Below are 19,971 nucleotides of genomic sequence, written 5' to 3'. Positions count from 1 at the left end.
GTATTTACATAGAAAATCTAGCCTAGCCTAGCTTTCAGGTCAAACACAAATGCACTCCTGTCAGAATTCTGATAAGAGCTGAAGCCTTGTGAGAACAATTTGTATAAAATAGTTGTGAATTCAATGGCAAGCCTTGGTCCTTCTTTGCCTCAAAGCCCAAATTCCAGTCTGCATAATCTATTAACTTCTGAGTCCAGGAATAGATAATAGTAATGCCCACCAATTTCTGCAAAACATGTTGCTTCTGTTCTTTACCCTGCCAAGTGAATCATTAAAGCTGAGACAGACAATACATTTATGGATAACAAACACTTACATGTACCCTTTGAATTTATTGAGATCATTATTAGGCATTTCACAGATGATGGTATTTTGGAAAAATTCTGGTTCAAATGAAGTATTCTGCAAGAGGAAACACACACGGAGTGAGTGTCAAATCCAGAATAATTGAAATGCTAAACACTGCAGCCAAATGCCCATGCCATATCCACACCAACAGATAAACTTTATTTATGGAAGCATAACACAGTGTCAGAGGTAAAACTAATGGGCTTGGTAAACTTACCTCATCAAAAAGCAAGGGTTTGGAAAAAATAAATGTTTAGATCAGGTTCACAGCTTGCCTGCAATTTCTTCCCTGCTCTGTCAGGTAAATTCAGATGCAGACAGAACAGCCAAGGCTGGAAGTTGCCAACAGTTTTCATCTTTAATTGCACAAATAGCACACAGGTCAATTCTCACTTTATTTTTTATCAACACAAATGTATTTGACCATAAGCAAATTTGAGTGTGCAAAATAATGTAATTCATTGTATAATCAAAAGGGTATTGTCATGGTACAGCAGATCTGATACTTTCCTTGGCTGAATTATCAATTGGTTGTATTAAATTACAATAAATGCTGTGAACTGGATCATACAATAGAGACGCTGGTTAGAGGCAGCACCTGCCTTCATTTAAGGTAAATGTAATAAGTTTTATAGCTCTTTGTTAAATGACAACACTCTTCAGACAAAAGCAATCAAATGAAAATAATTGCAATATTAATATGGATTTTGAAAAATATTAGAGGAGTTGTTTCATCAGTACATGAGAATAAAATAAGGGACCATGCCTTTAAATAATTAGAATACTTTCAAATATGACTAAAATAAAGACAAGGAAACAAGGAAAGAAACAAATGATCCCCTCAAAAGGAAGGGAAGTGAAAGAGCCCAGTGTGCTGCGAGAGACAAAACAGCATGGAGATCCCTGGGCTAAGTACGTCCTGAATTAGAGCTCGGAGCTGAAATAAGACTTACACTTTTGCTTTATTTTCCACTTATTCAAGGAAAAAGGCTTGCTCTGGGGGCTTTTTGAAGCAGTCTGGAAAGCCAGCTGCATGAAAGGTACCTGTTTGCTATAACCTTTTTTCCTCAACTGAAAAGATACTGGAGACTTTGATTTTAGATTAAGAATATGTAATAAAAATGGGTTGTGAGAAACATGAAAGAGAATAATTACTGCTGTGAGATAAAAACCAAAAGAACTGCAACCCACTTGAATCCAAACTCCTTTCATTAGGAAATTCAGAGCTGGAAATCAGATCTGCTGCTGGGCTTCCATATCTTCTTCTAAAGCAAGAGAGACTTCCAGAAGTCACATTCAATTGGAAACTGAAAATCTTGAGTATCTCCCACTGGAATTCATCACAGCTTTGCCAGACTGTAAGAGTTTCTCACAGTAAGAGTGCCTAACTCTCATTTTCCTCTCCCCTGTCCTTCTGAGCAATACATACATCCTATTTTGTATACATATGTATAAAATCTAAGTACAAGCAAGCTGAGAATCTGGTCTAAAAAATGTATTTTACAGTTGAAAATTCAGGTCAGAAAATGGCTTACAAGAAGAAAAAGTTTCTTTCGTCTCAGTATTTTAAAGGTAGGGGAATTCAGTATTCCAAAGCATTTCCTAAACCAAAGAACTAACCTCAGTTCATTCTCTCCTCCTTTAAAAGTCACATTTTTATAGCTGCAGTTAAATCAGGGAAGTTTTATGGAGCACTTAAATCACAAGATTAAACAAAGCTCCAGGAACAAGGACAAGCTGCAGACAGGAAGACTAAAACCAGCTTGTGTGATATGCAGTGCATTGATTTTATTAATCAACATGCTATTTACACTAATAATTTTAAATAACAGGGTAATAGAGATGGTTATTTAAACTGTGACCTTCCTGAACACTGCGGTCATCACGGTCAGAACTGCATTCCACTATGCTTATGTAACAAGACTTCCTAAGTGTAAAGGCTTCTGTGCATGTGGTGTATCTACATAATAACTCATGGACTCTGATTTCATAAACTTACCTGTCTGGAGAACCCCATGACAACTCGTCGCTGCTTAAGGTTGGTCTCTCCATCAAGGTTGGCTGTTTCCAAGTGGCAGATCCCGTTCTGGTCAGAGGAGTACAGCAAGAGGATATCAGCTGGGATGGTCTCGTTACACTGCAACTGCACAAAATCTCCCACTCGGACATCTTTCCAGCACTTCTCAATGTAGGCACGGTCTTTCCTGTGGCATCAAAAAATATGTTAAGGGTGAATAGCAACATTAGGAAGGCAGGCTCCCTGCTAAGTGGCATTTTGATGAAAGAAAATAAAGCAGTGGTGCCACATGGCTATATTTTTTTAAAAAGCAATGCAAAACAGCTAGAAATTAGCGCTTCAGACAGTTTTGTCGTAGCACTTCACCATATCTTACATGCAAAGTATCTACATGGAGTAAATAGAAACTAAATAAAAATTTATTTCATTGACAAGCACTTGTGCCTATCTTCTCCACAGCAAAAGCCAGAAAGTTGCTCAGACCAACAGAACTGTTTTTAAGTATAGTACACAAGAAATACAGGCATTAAAAGAAAAGGGGTTAGGGTTTGAGGAAAAGAAATGACTATTTCATCAGCAAACTGGCGTTCGATGGTTCAGGATACGGCAATACTTTTTGAAGTAACCTTTTCAGTAACTGATCTCTCAGCTGCTCTTCATCATCAAAACACACTGAGAACTGCAGAATACAGTTTAGAATTAGTTAAAGGGAAAACTATAAAGGCAGCAATGGCCCAGTTCTTTATGCAGAAATAATTTTTTTAATATAAATAACTGTCATCTTGTATGTTGCTCTTTAAGAAGGAAAATGCTAAAATACTTTACAAGACTCACAGTAAAAGGCTTTCTGTAATGACTCAGTCTCATTTTTGCTTAAGCTTTGAATCATCCTCATTTAGTCTTTCAATAAAGTGTATTACGAGAAGGGGAGCCATGATAAAGCAGATAAAATGTTTTGCTACAGTTCAAAGGCATACATCCAAGTGTGTCTTCAGAGCCTGGCCAAAGTCTACCACATGCTAACCTGCTTTTCTGATCTTGGGGAAAGAGGAGTCAGCCCTAATGCTGTCAGGCAATCTGTTGCAGTTGGCTCATATCCTCATCTAAAAGCAAAATGAAATAACTGCTTCCTGAAAAGGTTACACATGCAGTTAAATACTCCGCATTTCCCAGTGGTATTCACTTTTCATTAAAGCAAAACAAGAACAAAAAATCCAGAAAAACTCCCATAACTACATGAAAATCTTTGGTGCTAGATGGGAGAGTCATTAATAATTGCTAAATAATGGTATTGTAGCAATGATTTTTCCTTCCTACATTGTTTTTTCATTCCTGAATGTTTGTTCTTTCTGCTGACTCTACTTACATGCATATCCTTGTTCCCTTTGCTCCACAATAGATATAAAAGATCACACTGTGAAACAGATGTTTGCCGTAAGTGAATCTGATGTTGCTGATCTTTGAAAAAAATATTCCAGAACAGTTTCTATTTGAAAAATATTTAAGCAGGTACATGATGAGAATTTATTGCACAACAAAGTGGATGCTAAAGCTAATGTAAGAAAGCCACTAAGCAACAAGGAACTCTTCCCATATCAAATGCTTTCTTGGTAGAATTCCTCATTTGTTTAAAGCATGATTGCAGAAGTAGTTTAGTACAAGCAGATGGGCTGTCTTGCTACCCCAGACATCTGGATGTCACGTAGAGTTTGCATATGCTGTTTGCCAGGACATCTGCAGGGTAATCCTACTTTTCTCTACGTCAGCACTTGCACAATTCTGTTGTTTATAGAACACTTCCTGCTCACAAAATGCTATAGATAGGCCTTACCCAGCTGGCTGTTTTCTACGTCAGCCTACAGAAATTGGGTTAATAAAATAAACCACAAAAATCATAGATTTGTAATAATTTTTCCAGTAACAGCCAATGAAACAAACATTACACTTGTGGCTCAAGGTTTGGTTCATACACTAATTACAGATGAGACGGTGAGTCAGAAAAGCCAAATGACTTCTTCCAGATCAAAGAAGTTGTTTTCAGTTGCATAGGAAATTTAGTTCAGGAATTGCTAGTCTTCCAGGCCTACATTCAGGTGAAGGGTGTCCCTCTCTCCCAGTGAACAAAAAATTCAGTAAAGCACATTTTCTTTGTAGAGAGCTCTATTCTCTGACAGATTTAGCTGGAGCTGTAAGATCAACATTCCTATGGCATGAGAGCTTTCTAAAATTTTGCTGAGAATTATTAATGGATAAAAGGAAGAAAAGCACAAGGAACCTCTTCCACCCCACAACAATGCTGGTCCAATTACCCCAAAAGATTTTTTAAATGAGACAGTTTCCTTTCACTAATTCCCATAACTGGGAATACTGCCCTCTTCCCATTCACTGATAAAGGCTCATAAGTCATGCTTTGGTTGCTAGACAAACACAAGAGCTTAGTGAGTCTAAGATGGTTTGACGAGAGGCATGTAAAAAAGGCACACATATTTATGCAATAAAATAACAACACGTGGTGATTTTCAGTAGGTAGGGAGTTGAAAGTCTGATTCTCATGGTGAAAGGCATCAGGGCTGTGGCACATCAAAGTTATGCTAGGATGAAAGTCTCTCCATTACCTTCTCTCCTTTACCAGTCAATTTATCACCACCACACTTAAAAGCATTCCCTGGCTGCCCTGGAATAACAGGTAGCACAGCAACACCCATCACAGGGTAGTGCAGACAGAAAGAGACAGCCTGGAACAGTCACGGCAAAGTCTGCCAGAATTTGATGTTAGACTCATCATATCTGATGAGAAGGACTGAACTGAATGGATTTTATGAAGGTATTTTAGGGGAGAAAGAATCATACAGAAAAGCCTTCTGTGGCTGGAAATTGTTGGGGAACAAGAATAAATTATTGTTGACACAAAGTCATTTCACATTCTTTGATTCAATAAAAATGAACTTCAAACAAAGACTGGGTCAGGAGGGGTGGTGAATAGGAGGAAGTAAGAAAATATTGTGCTGCTCCCAAGAGGAGATTAAATAAAACTGTTTTCCACGTACATGCCACTTCAGAAACCTTCTCCATGTATAATGGTTACATCGACCAATTAGCTCAGTAGGTCTGGTTCCTCTGAATTACTGAAAGTTCTGGTCAGCTTCCTTTGCAGTTTGTAGTAAAGATGTTACTCTACCTTTCACACCTGTAAATTGCCACCAGACTGTAATATCAGACAGTTTGGACAAAAAAATAAAATCAGACTAACATACAGGCAAATCCAAATGTTTGTGTTTTATTGTATGCAAATTCATTTGCATGTTATGTTTGAAAATAGTCCCCCTCAAGGATCGCTTTATCAAATGTGCTCCACCATACTCAGTGCTATGCAACAAACATCTGGAATTACACAGGTATTTAAACATTACAGCCTATTTTTGCAAATACAAATTGAACGCATACTGTCAAGGATTCTAAATGGAAAACTTCACACTAAGCTTTCAAAGACCATTTCAAAGCTATGAATGCAAGGTTAGGAGCTGCTGCCATAACAACCTTGAAAAAATGACAACATAGGAGCAGATTAAGAACTTGAGGGTGGCACTATACTGAAGAGGAACTGATCATGAAATCTGCCCATAGCTTATAATACAGAACAATTTCACACAGTATTCCTGAGCTGGAGATATCACCTGAGTCAAAATATCCATTCCAATTCATCCCTGGTTTATACCATGTTGCCATCATTTTGGTATCTAAGGAGGCTGTTTTGTCTTACGGACATCAGCAGCATCAAAGAACCATAACACTTATTAGAAGTCAGTGAAGTAAAAGAACTTAGCAAGCATCCATAGCCATTCCCCCCAACAACTGTTCAATTTGAGGGTATGAAGCCAGGAGATTCCCCGTTGTTGATATTCATCCGCCATTCAGAGGAAGCACCAGCAAGATACAGAAGCTTTGATGTGGCTGTGCCAAAGCAAATCCAGTGCAATTTTGCACGAGGGAAGATGGCAGGACTTAAAGCAGACCACAAGCTTGAGACTCCTTTTCTTGGTGTACAAAATGAATCCAATTAAGCCCCCAGCAGAACCCTAGTCTTTAAAGTTGTGCTTTGTTAGAAAACAAAAATAATAGAGTAAAAAGAAATTGTTCTTCAACAAGCAAGAACTCAGCACTGCTGATGAAGACTTAAAATGAAAACGTTGGCAACAAACCTCTTTTTGCATGTTCAATCAAGCATGTTGATCTGCCATCTTGAACCTGAACATCTATTCAGAATAAACAGAAAAATTAAGGTTCAATTTTCTAGAAGCGTAAAGTTGATGTAAAATCCTGTCTGGATGTTATGGAGTGTTTGCCGACCATTACAGCTTTGTCCTAGAGGAACATCAGACCCAGCCCACAGGTTAATCATACGTACATCAAGTGGTTTCTCAAACATTATGGAATGCTGAAGTGATTAAATAGCTTTTAGTAACTGTTGGTTTGGCATTCACTTACAGACCTGCATGCTACACTCAGTGCTGGCCCCTGTTAGTTAGTTAGGGACAAACTCAACAGAGTTCAGAGAACAGTAACCAAAATAGGAGTGGAGGGACTGACTGACAAGACAGATTAAAAGGGTGTTCCGTATACATATCTTGCCTAAAAGCTGTCTGGGAGTAGCAAAATGAACATGATAGAAATTACACATGCATGAAAACTATAATTAAATGTTGATGATGAAGAATAATTAGGGTTGCATGAAACCAGGTCACTTGAGGAATTTTAATGCAATTAAAGAAGGATAATAAAGCAGAATATCTTAGAAAATGCTTCGATAATCACATATTGTAGTGGTAGAAGCCTCATTCCTACAAAAGTTTAAAAGCAGACTAGGTATATTTAACAGAAGACTAAGAATAATTAAAAGAATACTAAGAGAAAAGAAGCAAGTGTATTTTAGTTCTCATATAGAGGTTTAGCATGATGTAATCTAGCAGCACAACAGTCTGTATACAAATTATGATTTCAAAAACCTTTTAGTCAGGAAGTAAAATGTCTGCAATCAAACATCAGATCTAAGGTATTGAAACTCCCAAGATACTTTAATATCATTGTTTCTTCTTTTATTTATTTATTTATTTATTTATTTTTCCTTCTCCAATTAAGCATTCTTTAAGTACACTACTTGAAGTGCCTTTTCCTTCATTTGACTAGCAGGCTAGATTAGCCATTCCAGCTGACCTCTGTGAAAAGAAAATTAGAAGTAATGTGTTTACAGGGCAGTCTACTTGAATTCAATTTCCCTTGCTCCATACTGAAAGGAGACAAGTTGCAGCATTTCCTCTGGTGTTCAAGAAATTTTTGGAGGACATTTGGCTTTCAGCAAAGGGAGTGCACTTTATGTTTTATGGAACAGGAACTAGAGTTCTTGTTACTGAAATCTGAAATGAAGACAATTTACTCTCCAAGATTAATACTTTAAATCTAATTAAATTTTCATCTTATGATGAAGAGGAGTTATTCTATTACAAAAGATTCTTTGGTGTCACAAGATTAACAAGATTCACAGTCCCCCCAAAAAAAACTTTCACTCATGTTAAAAAATTACCTATGGCAGATGATTCACAAGGAGGAAAATTAGAAGCCATCATACTCTTCCATGACTTTGCAGCTAGCAGGAAGAACAAGACCTACCAGCTTCCCCAAAAGCTATAGAAGCCTGATTAAAATTATTCATGATATAATAAGCTGCAACTACAGATCTGACGGCAATTACAATTGTCAACACTTTTTCCAGATAGAAAAATAAGGAAGCCTTCACACTCTAATATTCATTCTTTCTCTTACGTCACTGCTTTGGGCCATAAGACTCTGGTAAGACACAAGATTTATTCATAGATCAAAGACCTTCCTATGGAATGGGATGAGCAATGTTAAGGTGTGCTGTCTCATCTTTCTGCATAAGAAAGTACACAGGGCTACAACTTAGATCTGGATCTGTTTGTACATTGTAATGCTATAACGTACATTTTTCTTTAACATGAAAACAGTTTATATTGTATTCTCTAATTCTCATTTACTCAAGGTAAAAGTCTTCTCCATATAAATTAACACAATTGCTTTATGTCAAGAGGAAGTAATGTTTCCATGCCAATGCATTCATTAGTACCTACTGCATCACCTACTATTCCCTGTTATGTAGTCTCAACAAATCATCCATCACTCCATGGATTAATATAACTCTGAGAGCCTCAAAGGTAGGGGCAAATTCAGATACCTACTCAAAGAACGAGAATTACCGACAGTCTTCATGGTGGAAGAGAAAAGAAGTCTTAGATGTGCAATATTTAGAAACTTGTAAAATGCCCGCTTTTCCAGATACGCTGGCAAAATGAGCAAAGATTTTAATTCTGACACATCATTATCTGCATGTTGGGGTAAAAGTAAGCAAATCCATTATTTCTCTGTTTAACCAGCAGGATATGAAAATAAAAATCCGACAAACACATGCAAGAGCAAGAAACAGCAATGGCAGAACTCTGTGATAAAAGTTAGAGATTTACAAGATCCTACTTGTGAGAACATACGCTGTATAAAGCACTGCTGATTAACTGGAGGAATGATAAATAAAGTTCAGGTAAATTATAAGTTTTGCTCTGCTGGTACCCTATGTGATATTTAAGCAGGCAGAAGCCATTTTCTATGTTGATAGCAGTTTTAATACAACAAATGTCCTAAGGTTAAGAGGTCACTAAACATTTTGAAAATGTCACAGATATTTGGAGATAATTCATTTAGAGAAGACCAAACAGAAATATGTTACTACCTCAAATTTTTAAAATATGCGTATATGCATTTTTGTTTAACATTCAATCTAGTAAATAAATAAATAAAACCCAAAAGCACAACTGGAAGGCAGCCTGCAGATTGGAATATAAAACTGAAATTAATTCAAAGCACTAGCAATGTTTTTCAAAGGCATCATGGCCTCTAAGCAAACAAGGACCCATTTGCATGAAAGATCTTGTTCTGTGCTATATTGTTTGTGCAAATCTTGTTCTGCACCGTATTGACAGAATTCAGCTCTGCTGAAAATTCCTTAGAACTCCAGGGCTCGGCAGCTATTTAAACACTCCATGTCTAAGAGGCCAATAGCCACTGCAGAGCCATGAAACAAAAATTTTCCTTTCCAGCCTAAACAATAGATTTAAGCAAAATAGGAACATCTTTTTATCAGACCAAGTATGGGTGTTATCTAGTCACTGCAACTTTATACCACTTCACTTAATCACTGTGATTTTCTAGCAGGCATTAATTGATACTTTAAACAAGAAACCTCACAATTGATAAAAGATCTCAAGTCAACATTTTCCAAAGTAAAAGCTGTTAAAAAAAAAAAGCAAAAAAAAAAAAAAAGCTCACCTGCTGTAAATGTAACAACCCATGTGATTGATTTCTTTGTCTAGTTTATACCGCCGAAAGTCCTCCCAAGCATCTTTAATGGCTGTCATGGCCATTATAACACAAATAGGGATCAAAGAAACTTCTGGTTGGAAAGCATTCACCACCGGCACAAAATTCAGCAGTGCAATGACCACAAAATAAATATTGGCAAAGCGGTGAAGCTGCTCATAGATGTTTTTAGGGAAGAAAGTCAAGATGCTGTATTTTGTGGTCTTAATTTTATTGGAGTCATAGTATCTGTTTGGATTTTCCTTCCACTTCATATTTCCAAAAGACAAATTGGAGATGATCACTCGCTTATTTTCATTTTTCTTCCTTCTTTTCTTTAGTTTTCCTCTCTTCTCCAGCACTTCATTTTGGGGTTCTGTGTCTGAAGCAACACACTGACAGCAGGTTTCCTTGAAAAAATGTTTTTTCCATACCATCTTAGAGAAGCAGCCTGGAAAATTCCTCCTTGACATCTTGCTGTCCTCTCAAAAAGTAGCCTCAAGTCATAGGCTAACAAAGTTAGAAGAGTTCAGTAACCCACATAAACTCCAAAGTGGTGGAGGGAAGACTCAAGCTGTCGGGAGCCCAGGGCTGCTTGTCGCTGACTCCAGCATCCACCTGCCTGTGAACAGGTATCTTCCTGACCCAGCTGCTCCGGGTCCTAAAGCTTGCTGGGAAGGCTACACGTCACACACGAGAAAAACATCCTGAATGTTTTGTTATTCCTGTTACTACATGCCTGGAGGCCCCAGAGTATTTCCCTGGAATCATGTGTCTGCTCACATGAAGTACCTCTGTTTCAGCGCTGCACAGATGAAACTAAGAACATACACGCAGTTTTCACCATTCACTCTAAGTGTTTCTGAATCGTTTTATAAGCCTGTTAGCATCCAGGAAGTTCAAAGGTAAAGGGCTGAGCTCTGAGTACAGAAGTCAACCAATTTACTATGAGCCTCTGTACAGAAGATATTAGTTACTTCCATCCTACTATTTGCTTTCAAGCTCATAACTTCACTTATTACAACAAACAAGCAAGCACCCGGTCCCTCCCCACTCACTAATACAAACACAAAATTTCTAGTAGAAAGAACTATAAATATACATAGGCAATTTAAGAGCAGTTTACCCAGGTTGCCCCACAGGTTGAAGCTCCTCCCCTGTTAGACCAGCCTCTAGACTCCCGTTTCCTTTTCAAACCCTGACCTTTCTCACCCTTTTCTCCTTGCAGACTCTCATTTCTTTCAGTCTGCTGGACCTTGTGCCCTTGCCACATAAGTAATCAGCACAGATGAGAGTTAATTTTCAAGAAAGCTTCACAGTAATTTTTCCTCTATGGTTTGGACATAAGGAGATGTGAAAGAATAGAAGAGGCACAAGTATTTAAACTTCTTACAAAGCAAAGCTCCTATTGTGTTATGTAGAGACAAGTGAGGCAGTCTCAAGTCAAATTAGTACTTAGACAAGAAACTCTGATGAAATCGAAATGTTGCAATAAGAATTGCCCTTGAAAATACTTCTTCCTTCTGAGTCAGTACTGAGCAAACAACACAGCTTACTGCAAGTGGGTGTTGTACCACTTCCAGAGTGAAAATGTGTTGTTTTGATCACCTGTGCTAACTGGAAATGCTATAAAATTTGCTTAGTTCCTGGCTACACATCACCTTGAACGCATAAATGCAGTTGATTATTAACTTTGTATAAATGGTTTTATCACGAAATTTCTGAAAGATGTTGTTTCTATGTATTAAAAAAAACAAAAACAAACCGTAATGATCCTTTCCAGACTTCCTCCAGAACCTTCTGCTACTGGGAGATGATACTGTTTGTGTTGGTAAACTGGTATGGAAACTTGGAATGAAAACTGGTCTATCAGCACATAGATCTGTGATATAGAACAAAGCTTCTCAGGATAACTCTGACCCTGAGTGAGATAAATGAAGCACTTTCTGAAGCAGAACAAAAGTCTTCTATAACAGCTCTTCCAAACTTCCTGTACTCCAAAAGGTCAGGAAGGGAATTGTTACAAAATCAAAACAAGCAGTTTCCAACACACCAAACTCAAGGAGAATAAATGGTTTGGTCTACTTACTTGTCATATACTCTGCTTTTAGAGGAGTTTATCATCTTATCGAATTGGTATTTTTTATAGTCTTCAGTAGCATCCTTAATCATACTGGCAAGCAGCACCACGATCAGAGGAATCATTGTAATCTCCCTGTGGAAGACTTCCATTTGTGGGAACCAGTTTAGAACCACCAGGAAGAGAAAATAAACATTAGCTAGCCTGTAAAGAAAGATACAAAAAGGGATTAAAGGTGTTACTTCCTAATTAAAATCCCTCATCTCGTGCCATAAGCATTAATTGTTTCACATCTCTAACCTCATCCTTTTCCTAAATAATCAATTATTTAACTGAGTTGCTTATTTTTTTTTCTTTAGAAAAGCTTGTGAGTTATATTGTCATAATATTATAGCTACCTTAATTTTCCACATAGTGTGTGTGTATATATATATATGTACTATGTATTATATACATATATATAGTGTGTGTGTATATATATATACACACACATAGTACATATATATATATATATATATATTTATTTATTTCTCTAATGTTCTCCCACAAACTCACTTCTGAAAATAATCATAGATTCCAGCAAAGAGCAAACAAAGAAATTACTATGGAGCCCTCCATCCCCCCACAGAAAAAGACAACACACCAAACAACACAACAACCCCACAGAAAAACAACACCACTTACAACTCTCAAAAAATAAACCAATGCAACGAGTACAGAAAACATACATTCATAATTCACATTGGGAATCACTCAAAATTCCATGTGTGGAAAATGGAAGATCAAATCATGAAGGTATAAGTCTAAGAGAACAGAAATATCAGTTCTAGAGATGAATATGGAACTACCAGTTATTGTGATATGCAACTTGAAATTTTTCCAAGGAAAGCTGCTCTGGTACTGAAGCAGTAAATGTGGCCATGGCACAGGTTAGAACACCACCTACTACTTATTTGCTTTAAGCCTCCACTTCAGTATGAATTAAGTGACAAATTTTTTACAAAGAGTCTTCTCCTAAATTTTAAACACATGGAAGCTACAGAAGCAACCCTTCTCTGTCACTTCCAAATATCACTGTTTCAGAAAGAATTCTTATACTTCATATACCACTTGATGATTGTCACTTTTACCTGTGAAACTGGCTAAAAAGATTTTTGGGCAAAAAAGTAAGCCATGTGTATTTTGTAGTCTGTATCTTATTTCCAGCATAAAGCCTAGAAGCTTGGTCCCAGCTTCTCTGCTGTCTCCCATTGTTGGAAAACACAATCCTCCACTTGTTTAAGTCGAGTTTCAGTCTGTCTCTGACAGAAAACAGCAGAGGTGTTGATTCCGCCACAGTCTGGGGGGCACTTTTGGCTCCAAGATGCTGCCAACGGTACAAAGCTGAGTCTACCGACAAAGCCATTCACAGCAGGAACGTCAGGCTGAAAGACAAATGCACAACAAGGACTGAAAGCCAATTCCCTTCTAGTAGAAAATTCGCTTTGTACCTTGCTAGCAGAGGTATAAAACAACAATGCTACTGTTCAGTCCATTACACGTTCAGCCTTTGAGCTCAGCACTTTCCACAGAGAATGCATGGAATAAGAGTTACAACAAAATATTCAGTAATGAAAAATCCATTTCTATCTCCAGGCAAAAGAAAGCCCACTTCCATTTTCTGTATTGTATAACAGGAAACTAACATAGATAAAATCAGTTTAACAGATGTGAACAACAGCTTTTCTGTGACAAAATCTGTGTTGTTTTCTTCAGTCATCAACAGCCACCAAATCCATTCAGGCATTTTTCTTCAAGAGTTTCAGACTTCCTTACAATACTTTTTCTTTTCACACTTAAAAAATGACAGACTCAGGTGTTGAATCTCAAATCTCAGATAGTAATGAACTGCAACATCAGCTTAGTCTCCTGTACGTTCTCATAATAGTTTTCTAGAAGCTCCACAGAAATCTCATTTAAATGGAAAATGCCTAGCAGCACTAAAACAATCATTGGAAAGATAAAAGAATTCAATCTCCTAATACTAATCCTGTTATCACTGAACACTTGTCTTCTGACTTGTTCACACATTCACAATTGCAATCGAATGGCCAGGACACTCAGGCTCCAGCAGTGTTTTATTATGCTCAATCCAAGCACAGTAGAATCTCAGCAGCAGGAGCCTGGGGACCAGAAGCTGCCTTGTGAAGCTGAAGCAGCAAATGTGAAAAAACAAGGAAATACACTGTTTTGTGCAACTTCACAGTTCCTCTGAACCAGAACCGTGAACTGAACCCACCTCAACTGGGCTGTGGGAAATTATATGTGTGTGTGTGTGTGTGTGTGTGTGTGTATTTAAATATTTAATCTTAGACTACGGTCATTTAGTGTTTCACTCGTGCAAGTCTAAATACACTCATTTCAAAATAGTGTACTTTGAAAGAGTTTATGCCTTTATTACAGGCTGGGTCTTTTTTTCCCCTCAGCTTTCAGCTTCCTCATCCAAAATGCCTTTATTACTGAATGCAATGTGATTTCCTTTAGGGAAAAAAAAATAAAAAAGAAACAAACAAAAAAAAAAGAAAAGAAAGAAAAGAAAAAGAAAAAGAAAAAGAAAAAGAAAAAGAAAAAGAAAAAGAAAAAGAAAAAGAAAAAGAAAAAGAAAAAGAAAAAGAAAAAGAAAAAGAAAAAGAAAAAGAAAAAGAAAAAGAAAAAAGAAAAAGAAAAAAGAAAAAGAAAAAAGAAAAAGAAAAAAGAAAAAGAAGAAAGAAAAAGAAGAAAAAAGAAAAAGAAGAAAAAAGAAAAAAGAAAAAAAAGAAAAAGAACCATATTTAAAAACATGTATGTGATACAGCCACAGGATGGGGAAATGTAGACTACTGAACTGCACTAACACCTTTGAAGTGGGTTGTGGTAACAGCAAGAAACAAGGAAGGTTTATGCACTTTTGCTCACTAGGTGCTCAGAAAAATCATTGAGAGTTCATGTCACACAGCAACACCCAGGGATCCTCTACAGTGAGAGTAGAATGACCAATTTCTACCTATCAGATCTTGGTTGTACTGGCTTCATTGATACAAATTTAAGTTATAATATTCAATGAATCAGATCTAATGCTGTGATAACTTGACGGGATGTTGAAACTATGAATTTCTAGGAGTTCAAAAAGGTGTAAATATCTGAACAAGCAAGCAAAAGAAGCTGGACTTGCTGTTACTTGTGCTGTGCATCATGGACTAGGATTCCAGCACTTATCCATAGACTTTAGATGACTTCACTGTGTTTGCAGTAACAGTATTCACCTGTGGAATGATTAGCTACTACAGTGTTAAGCAGTTGTCATTGTGATAATGGGTTAATATGTACTTAGAAAGCAAAACAATTTATAAGCATTCTTGATCCATGAAGGCCATATTCATATAGATGCTTGAGTGTAGTCAGCATCCATGCAGCTAATCAGCCTTCAGGGCTTGCTGCAAGGGAATTAAAAACAGCATCCCCATGGGACTGAGACCATAGATGAATTATAGGCAATGTGTTATGTGTCAGATATGGTCTGCAAGGGAGAGAGAGTGATTTGACAAAGGCGTACTTAACCTAACCTCTGTTTGGGTTCAGTTTGGTCCCTCTTTTCTGACTTCCAAGTGGAAAAGACATGCAAAAAAGCTAACACAAGACAAAATATCTCATGCAACATATAAGTAATTAAAGTATAACTTATTTCTAGTAAAGGTAACAAGCAGACACCCGATTATATTCAGGTTTGAAGTGAAAAGTGTGTATCTGGTGTTAACAGAAGGCTAGACATGGTCATGTTATTTCACAAGCCCACATCAAACTTCCTGAAACATGAAAAGCAATAAGCTAAGCATGAAAACCTTGGTGCATCTCCCATCAAATAATAGGATTTAAGTCTAAACAAGTTTTCTAGACTTCTGATGCTCGATGAAAGACTTAGAATCCCTGTGAACAGAAACACTATCATTCACACTGTTGACAGAAAGGTGTTGAAAAAAAGTTTGAATTCCCTAGAAAGAAAAGGAGGACTGACATCACATTCCTTCTGCAGTAGAGTGCAATTTCACAATTCTCATCAGGAACATCGTCACTGAATAATTTTTTCCTTGCCTTTTGCACATAGATTAAAACATCCAACTTCTACTAATTAAAAAGAATGCTCAATGGTATTCATGGAAAATGAACACATTTTGTCTAAGTTTTGTAACAGTACTCTGAAAAAATATACTGTTTGTGAGATATTGACTACTACTGCTATTTACTATTTCTGTATCAGAAAGTGGATTCAGCACACGCTGTAAAGATAACAGCAATGTATTTGTTGCAATAAGCAGACATTAATTATATCTCATACGGCCTAAGGCCACCATTCATGTTTTGAAATACTCATTTAATTTATTCTTACTCCATTTCATCAGTGAATGGAACTGTCACCATTGCTAAGGCTAGTGCTGAGTTTCTGCCCTGAACAAGTTCTGCAAAGTCAGAGCACTCAGAATTTATCCCACCTTGTGGTAAGCTTTAACAGATAGCACTCAATCATATCTAGAACAATATCTAGAAGCATATCTACGAAGATATCTGGTAAGATCAGGATGTGTTTGGAAGCTAGAGATAAGTGGGATGATTATCTTTCCTGTTGCTGTAAATGTCTGTGTCCCAGACTTTTGGAGACAGGAATTCTGTCCTTCCTGTAGATGCACAGGAAACTCATGCAATCATGACTCATTTGCTGTTTACTAAAGATGACTGACTCATGTTTAAAAAATAATTCCTTCTCATAGGCAACGTGAAGAACTACCAAAGTGAGATGAGGCCTAGACCTTGTTTTCAGAGGTTGCTTGGATGTTTCAGAAAAGTTTACTTTAGGGCAATATTTCAGACAGAGTGGAGATTATTTCTGAAAAACAGTACTGTGAAAAAAAACCACAGAGGCAGCACCTCCATGCAGGTGTAAGCATTATAGAAAACTCCAGTTTTCTATATCCTTCCAACTTTTCGCCTAATATTTTCATTTCTATGTCGCCTGTATAGCATGGAAGGCATTAAATAATAGAAATACCTGAAATTTTCTGCAATCTTCTATTGCAAAACTGTTATTGTATTTCCTAATTGAATGCAGAAACCATTTGTATCCTTGGCATCCTACACAGACAATGTGGTATTCACTGAAAAGAGTCATTCTGGGAAAGGTTTGGTTGTGGAGATAAACCTTACTAAGTGAGCTGAATATTATGGAAATCTCAGTCACAAAGTTCTTTATCTGCTTTGAAATTAACTGCTAAGGAGCTCTACCAGTTTTTGGTGATACTGAATAGAGATTCCTTTCTGGTCCTGGTCACGCTGATGGTTAACACCAATGGAAAAGGGAAAGGAGACTGAGAAGAATAAGGAAGGCAATTGCACTGATTAGCAGGATATAGGCCACAGACTCAAATGATGCTGTAACATTTTATATTAGAGCAATAATGCTTGGAGTACGAAAGAAAGTTGCTAGAAAATGAAAAAAAGGAGCCCTAAAGGGCTGTTTCATTCAAGAAACACTGGACACTGCAGACTGCTGTCTTTCAACTGACAAGATAAATATATTATGGATTAACAGTTACATAATGTTTTTGAGTGCAAGTTTGTGTGGGATAAACAGAAAAGAGCTTTTCATAATTCTAATGCGTCATTAGACTACAGGGCTTCACTATTCTATTATTACACTAGATTGACACATTTTTCATGTCTCAACAGGATTCTCTTTCCGTGGAGAAGAAAGCCAAAGATCTTGCAATAATAGGTTAATTATAAGACTCTTTCCCCAGGACAGACTGAATGATACAGCCTACTACAGAACTTTCCTTTAGCTGGAGAGTGCAGAGACACGTTCAGGCAGCGCAACCTTCCACAGGATTGCAGCTGTGCTATTAAGACTGCCTTCAAAATAGATTTGAGCTCAGCATATGCTGACATACAAGACACACAGACAAGGATGATTATCAGATGTTATTCAAGAAGGAAGATGGCACCTCACAAATAGCAATGCAGGATGAAGTGCTCTGCATCATTCTGAGAATAAGGAGTTTGCTTTGCTCCTCCTATTGGGTGCTCATTTAAATGAAGAGGTAGAAAACTAATATTGCTAACTGCAGTGAGTATCACTGCTGCCAGCACTACTCCATAACTACTCTTACTACTTTCAGGCCCACTGCATTTTTTACGAATGTAGGCAGAGATAGATTCTGCAACATTACAATCTTCCAACACTGTAATTAATTTTACCCTGCTCACTCCCACTTTCAGCTTAGGAAATACTAGGGAGAGATACCCGCACAGTGCTTTGTGAAAGTGCCTAATAGCAAGATGTGACTTTGGAGAATGAAGATTGACTGGAGATTTAAAGAGCAGATCGGTCTTTGCTTTTGTGACTTCAAATGAGAAATTCTTGAGGTTCCTTACAGTTTGATGCCCAGGACATGGGCAGTGAATGCCATTACATCTCCCAGAAAGATAGGTGGTCATGGTGGTAAGCTGATGATTGGACTAGATGACATTGGAGGTTCTCTCTTCTGCTCTAGTCCAGCTATTCAGAAATCTTATGAGTTTGCTGGTAAAGATGAGTTTTCTATGTGTTTCAATCCATTTTCTGCCCCTATTGCTAGCATTTTGAGTGGTTCTGCATACTACTTAATTAGAAGACTATGTATTTCAAACTCTGGCAACGGCAGAATTTAGTTGCATTTTAGCCCAGAAATGAGGACACTGAAATTAGAGTGATTGTCTGAATAATATTTTTTTGTTGTTGTTTGTTCCACTTAATATTCAAAATCAAAGTGAAGTGGCCTCTAAAAGACAATCTAATATTTATAGCGTGTATGATTATAAAGCACTTATGATCAAAATTATGTTGCAGATGTTCATGTGGGAACTCAGCAATGCTGAAAAAGTCCAAAAGGAAGCTACAAAATTGAAGATGAACTGGAAACTGACCAGAAGATCCTTTATATGTAAAAACCTTTTATGCAGCTCTGGTTTTGTCAGAATGTGCTGACTCTAATTTCAGTTCTCCAAATATGAATATTAAACTAAAGTGTCCCAAAGAGAACAGTTACTTATTTATACAAAACGGAAAGAAAAACCAGAAAGGCTAAAACAACCACCAATGAAGTAGGGCACAGCTCCATATCAATCAAAGATCAAAGGAAAGCTTAATCAGCATCTAATCATGCAGTATTGTTGAAGGAATGTCCAGCAGCACCTGGGTAACATTCCAGGATAGATTTTTTCTGCTTCTTTCAGAAATGATGCTTTTTGGGCCTTTTTGATAGTGTGAATTCAGACTATAAAGGTAATGCCAGCAGGAAGGTATAATGCCAGGAGCACCAGGTGAAGTCAGAGGACCATGTCAGCTGGCAGAGGGTGGTGATAGGTTAAGAGACATGAAACTTACCACCCATTATTGCTAAAGCACAGATTTCCTTGGCCTCGAAGCTGATGCCAAATTTCCATACAAGAATCTGAGCATACAATGAATTATTAAGTACTTCTGAATGCTCCTTGGAAGAATTCCTTGTTTTTTTGTTTGTTTGTTTTTTTTTAATTATTATTATTTTTTTTTCTCTCAAAGCAGTAGTAAAATTCCCTTCTAAACTCTTTCCTTTGTTCCTCCTATTCTCTTTCATCCTCATCTAAAGTAGCTGATACGTACATTTTGCATTTAATTAAACCAGATAGAATGGGATACTAAAACAAAATCAACTTTGTAAGTCAGCAGTACTGTACACAAGTTAACTTCACAAGGTATTGGCCTTCAACTCTGTGTTAATAAAATCTAAAAGACCAACGTTGACAATGTATCAAATCAAGGCAAATTTTGCTGAAAAGGTATCCAACTGACTTGTTCCGTCTATAGTTCTATTCCTCCATGACCTTTCCCTTTCCTCCCCCTGTCAGGCCACAGTGATACAACATCAACTTTGGGGAACACCACCTTATTCCAAAGAAAATGAGTCAGTCCTGACAGGCAGCCAGCTGGGACAGCAATGATGGGGATTTGGAATTCAGGAGTAAACGCTGCTGCACTTATGTTGCAATTTTTTTTCTAAGTGCCTAAAACTAGTTA

The 19,971-nt window shown here is 37.2% G+C and overlaps 1 protein-coding gene across 2 annotated transcripts in view; it reads right to left on the bottom strand.

Moving 5' to 3' along the window:
• The window catches only part of ATP10B (ATPase phospholipid transporting 10B (putative)), a 48,533-nt gene extending 35,231 nt beyond the window's left edge, over positions 1–13,302 (bottom strand). The window contains exons 1-4 of one of the 2 annotated variants that reach the window (XM_015876344.3): positions 12,998–13,302; positions 11,877–12,071; positions 2,348–2,552; positions 317–402 (exon numbers count right to left, since the gene is read on the bottom strand). In XM_015876344.3, coding sequence (XP_015731830.2) covers positions 317–402; positions 2,348–2,552; positions 11,877–12,071; positions 12,998–13,272 — 761 coding nt within the window. In that variant the 5' untranslated portion in view covers positions 13,273–13,302. Of the gene's footprint in view, positions 1–316; positions 403–2,347; positions 2,553–9,757; positions 10,707–11,876; positions 12,072–12,997 lie in introns of those variants that run through there. The other variant, XM_015876339.3, reaches the window with a different exon arrangement.
• Between the last annotated feature and the right edge of the window lie 6,669 nt (positions 13,303–19,971).

The sequence above is a fragment of the Coturnix japonica genome, chromosome 18 (assembly GCF_054131305.1).
Source record: "Coturnix japonica strain WE chromosome 18, WE-NBRP24, whole genome shotgun sequence".
Lineage (NCBI taxonomy): Eukaryota > Metazoa > Chordata > Aves > Galliformes > Phasianidae > Coturnix > Coturnix japonica.
The sequence above is the reverse complement of the archived record's forward strand: the minus strand, read 5'-3'. Positions and strand labels throughout refer to the sequence as shown.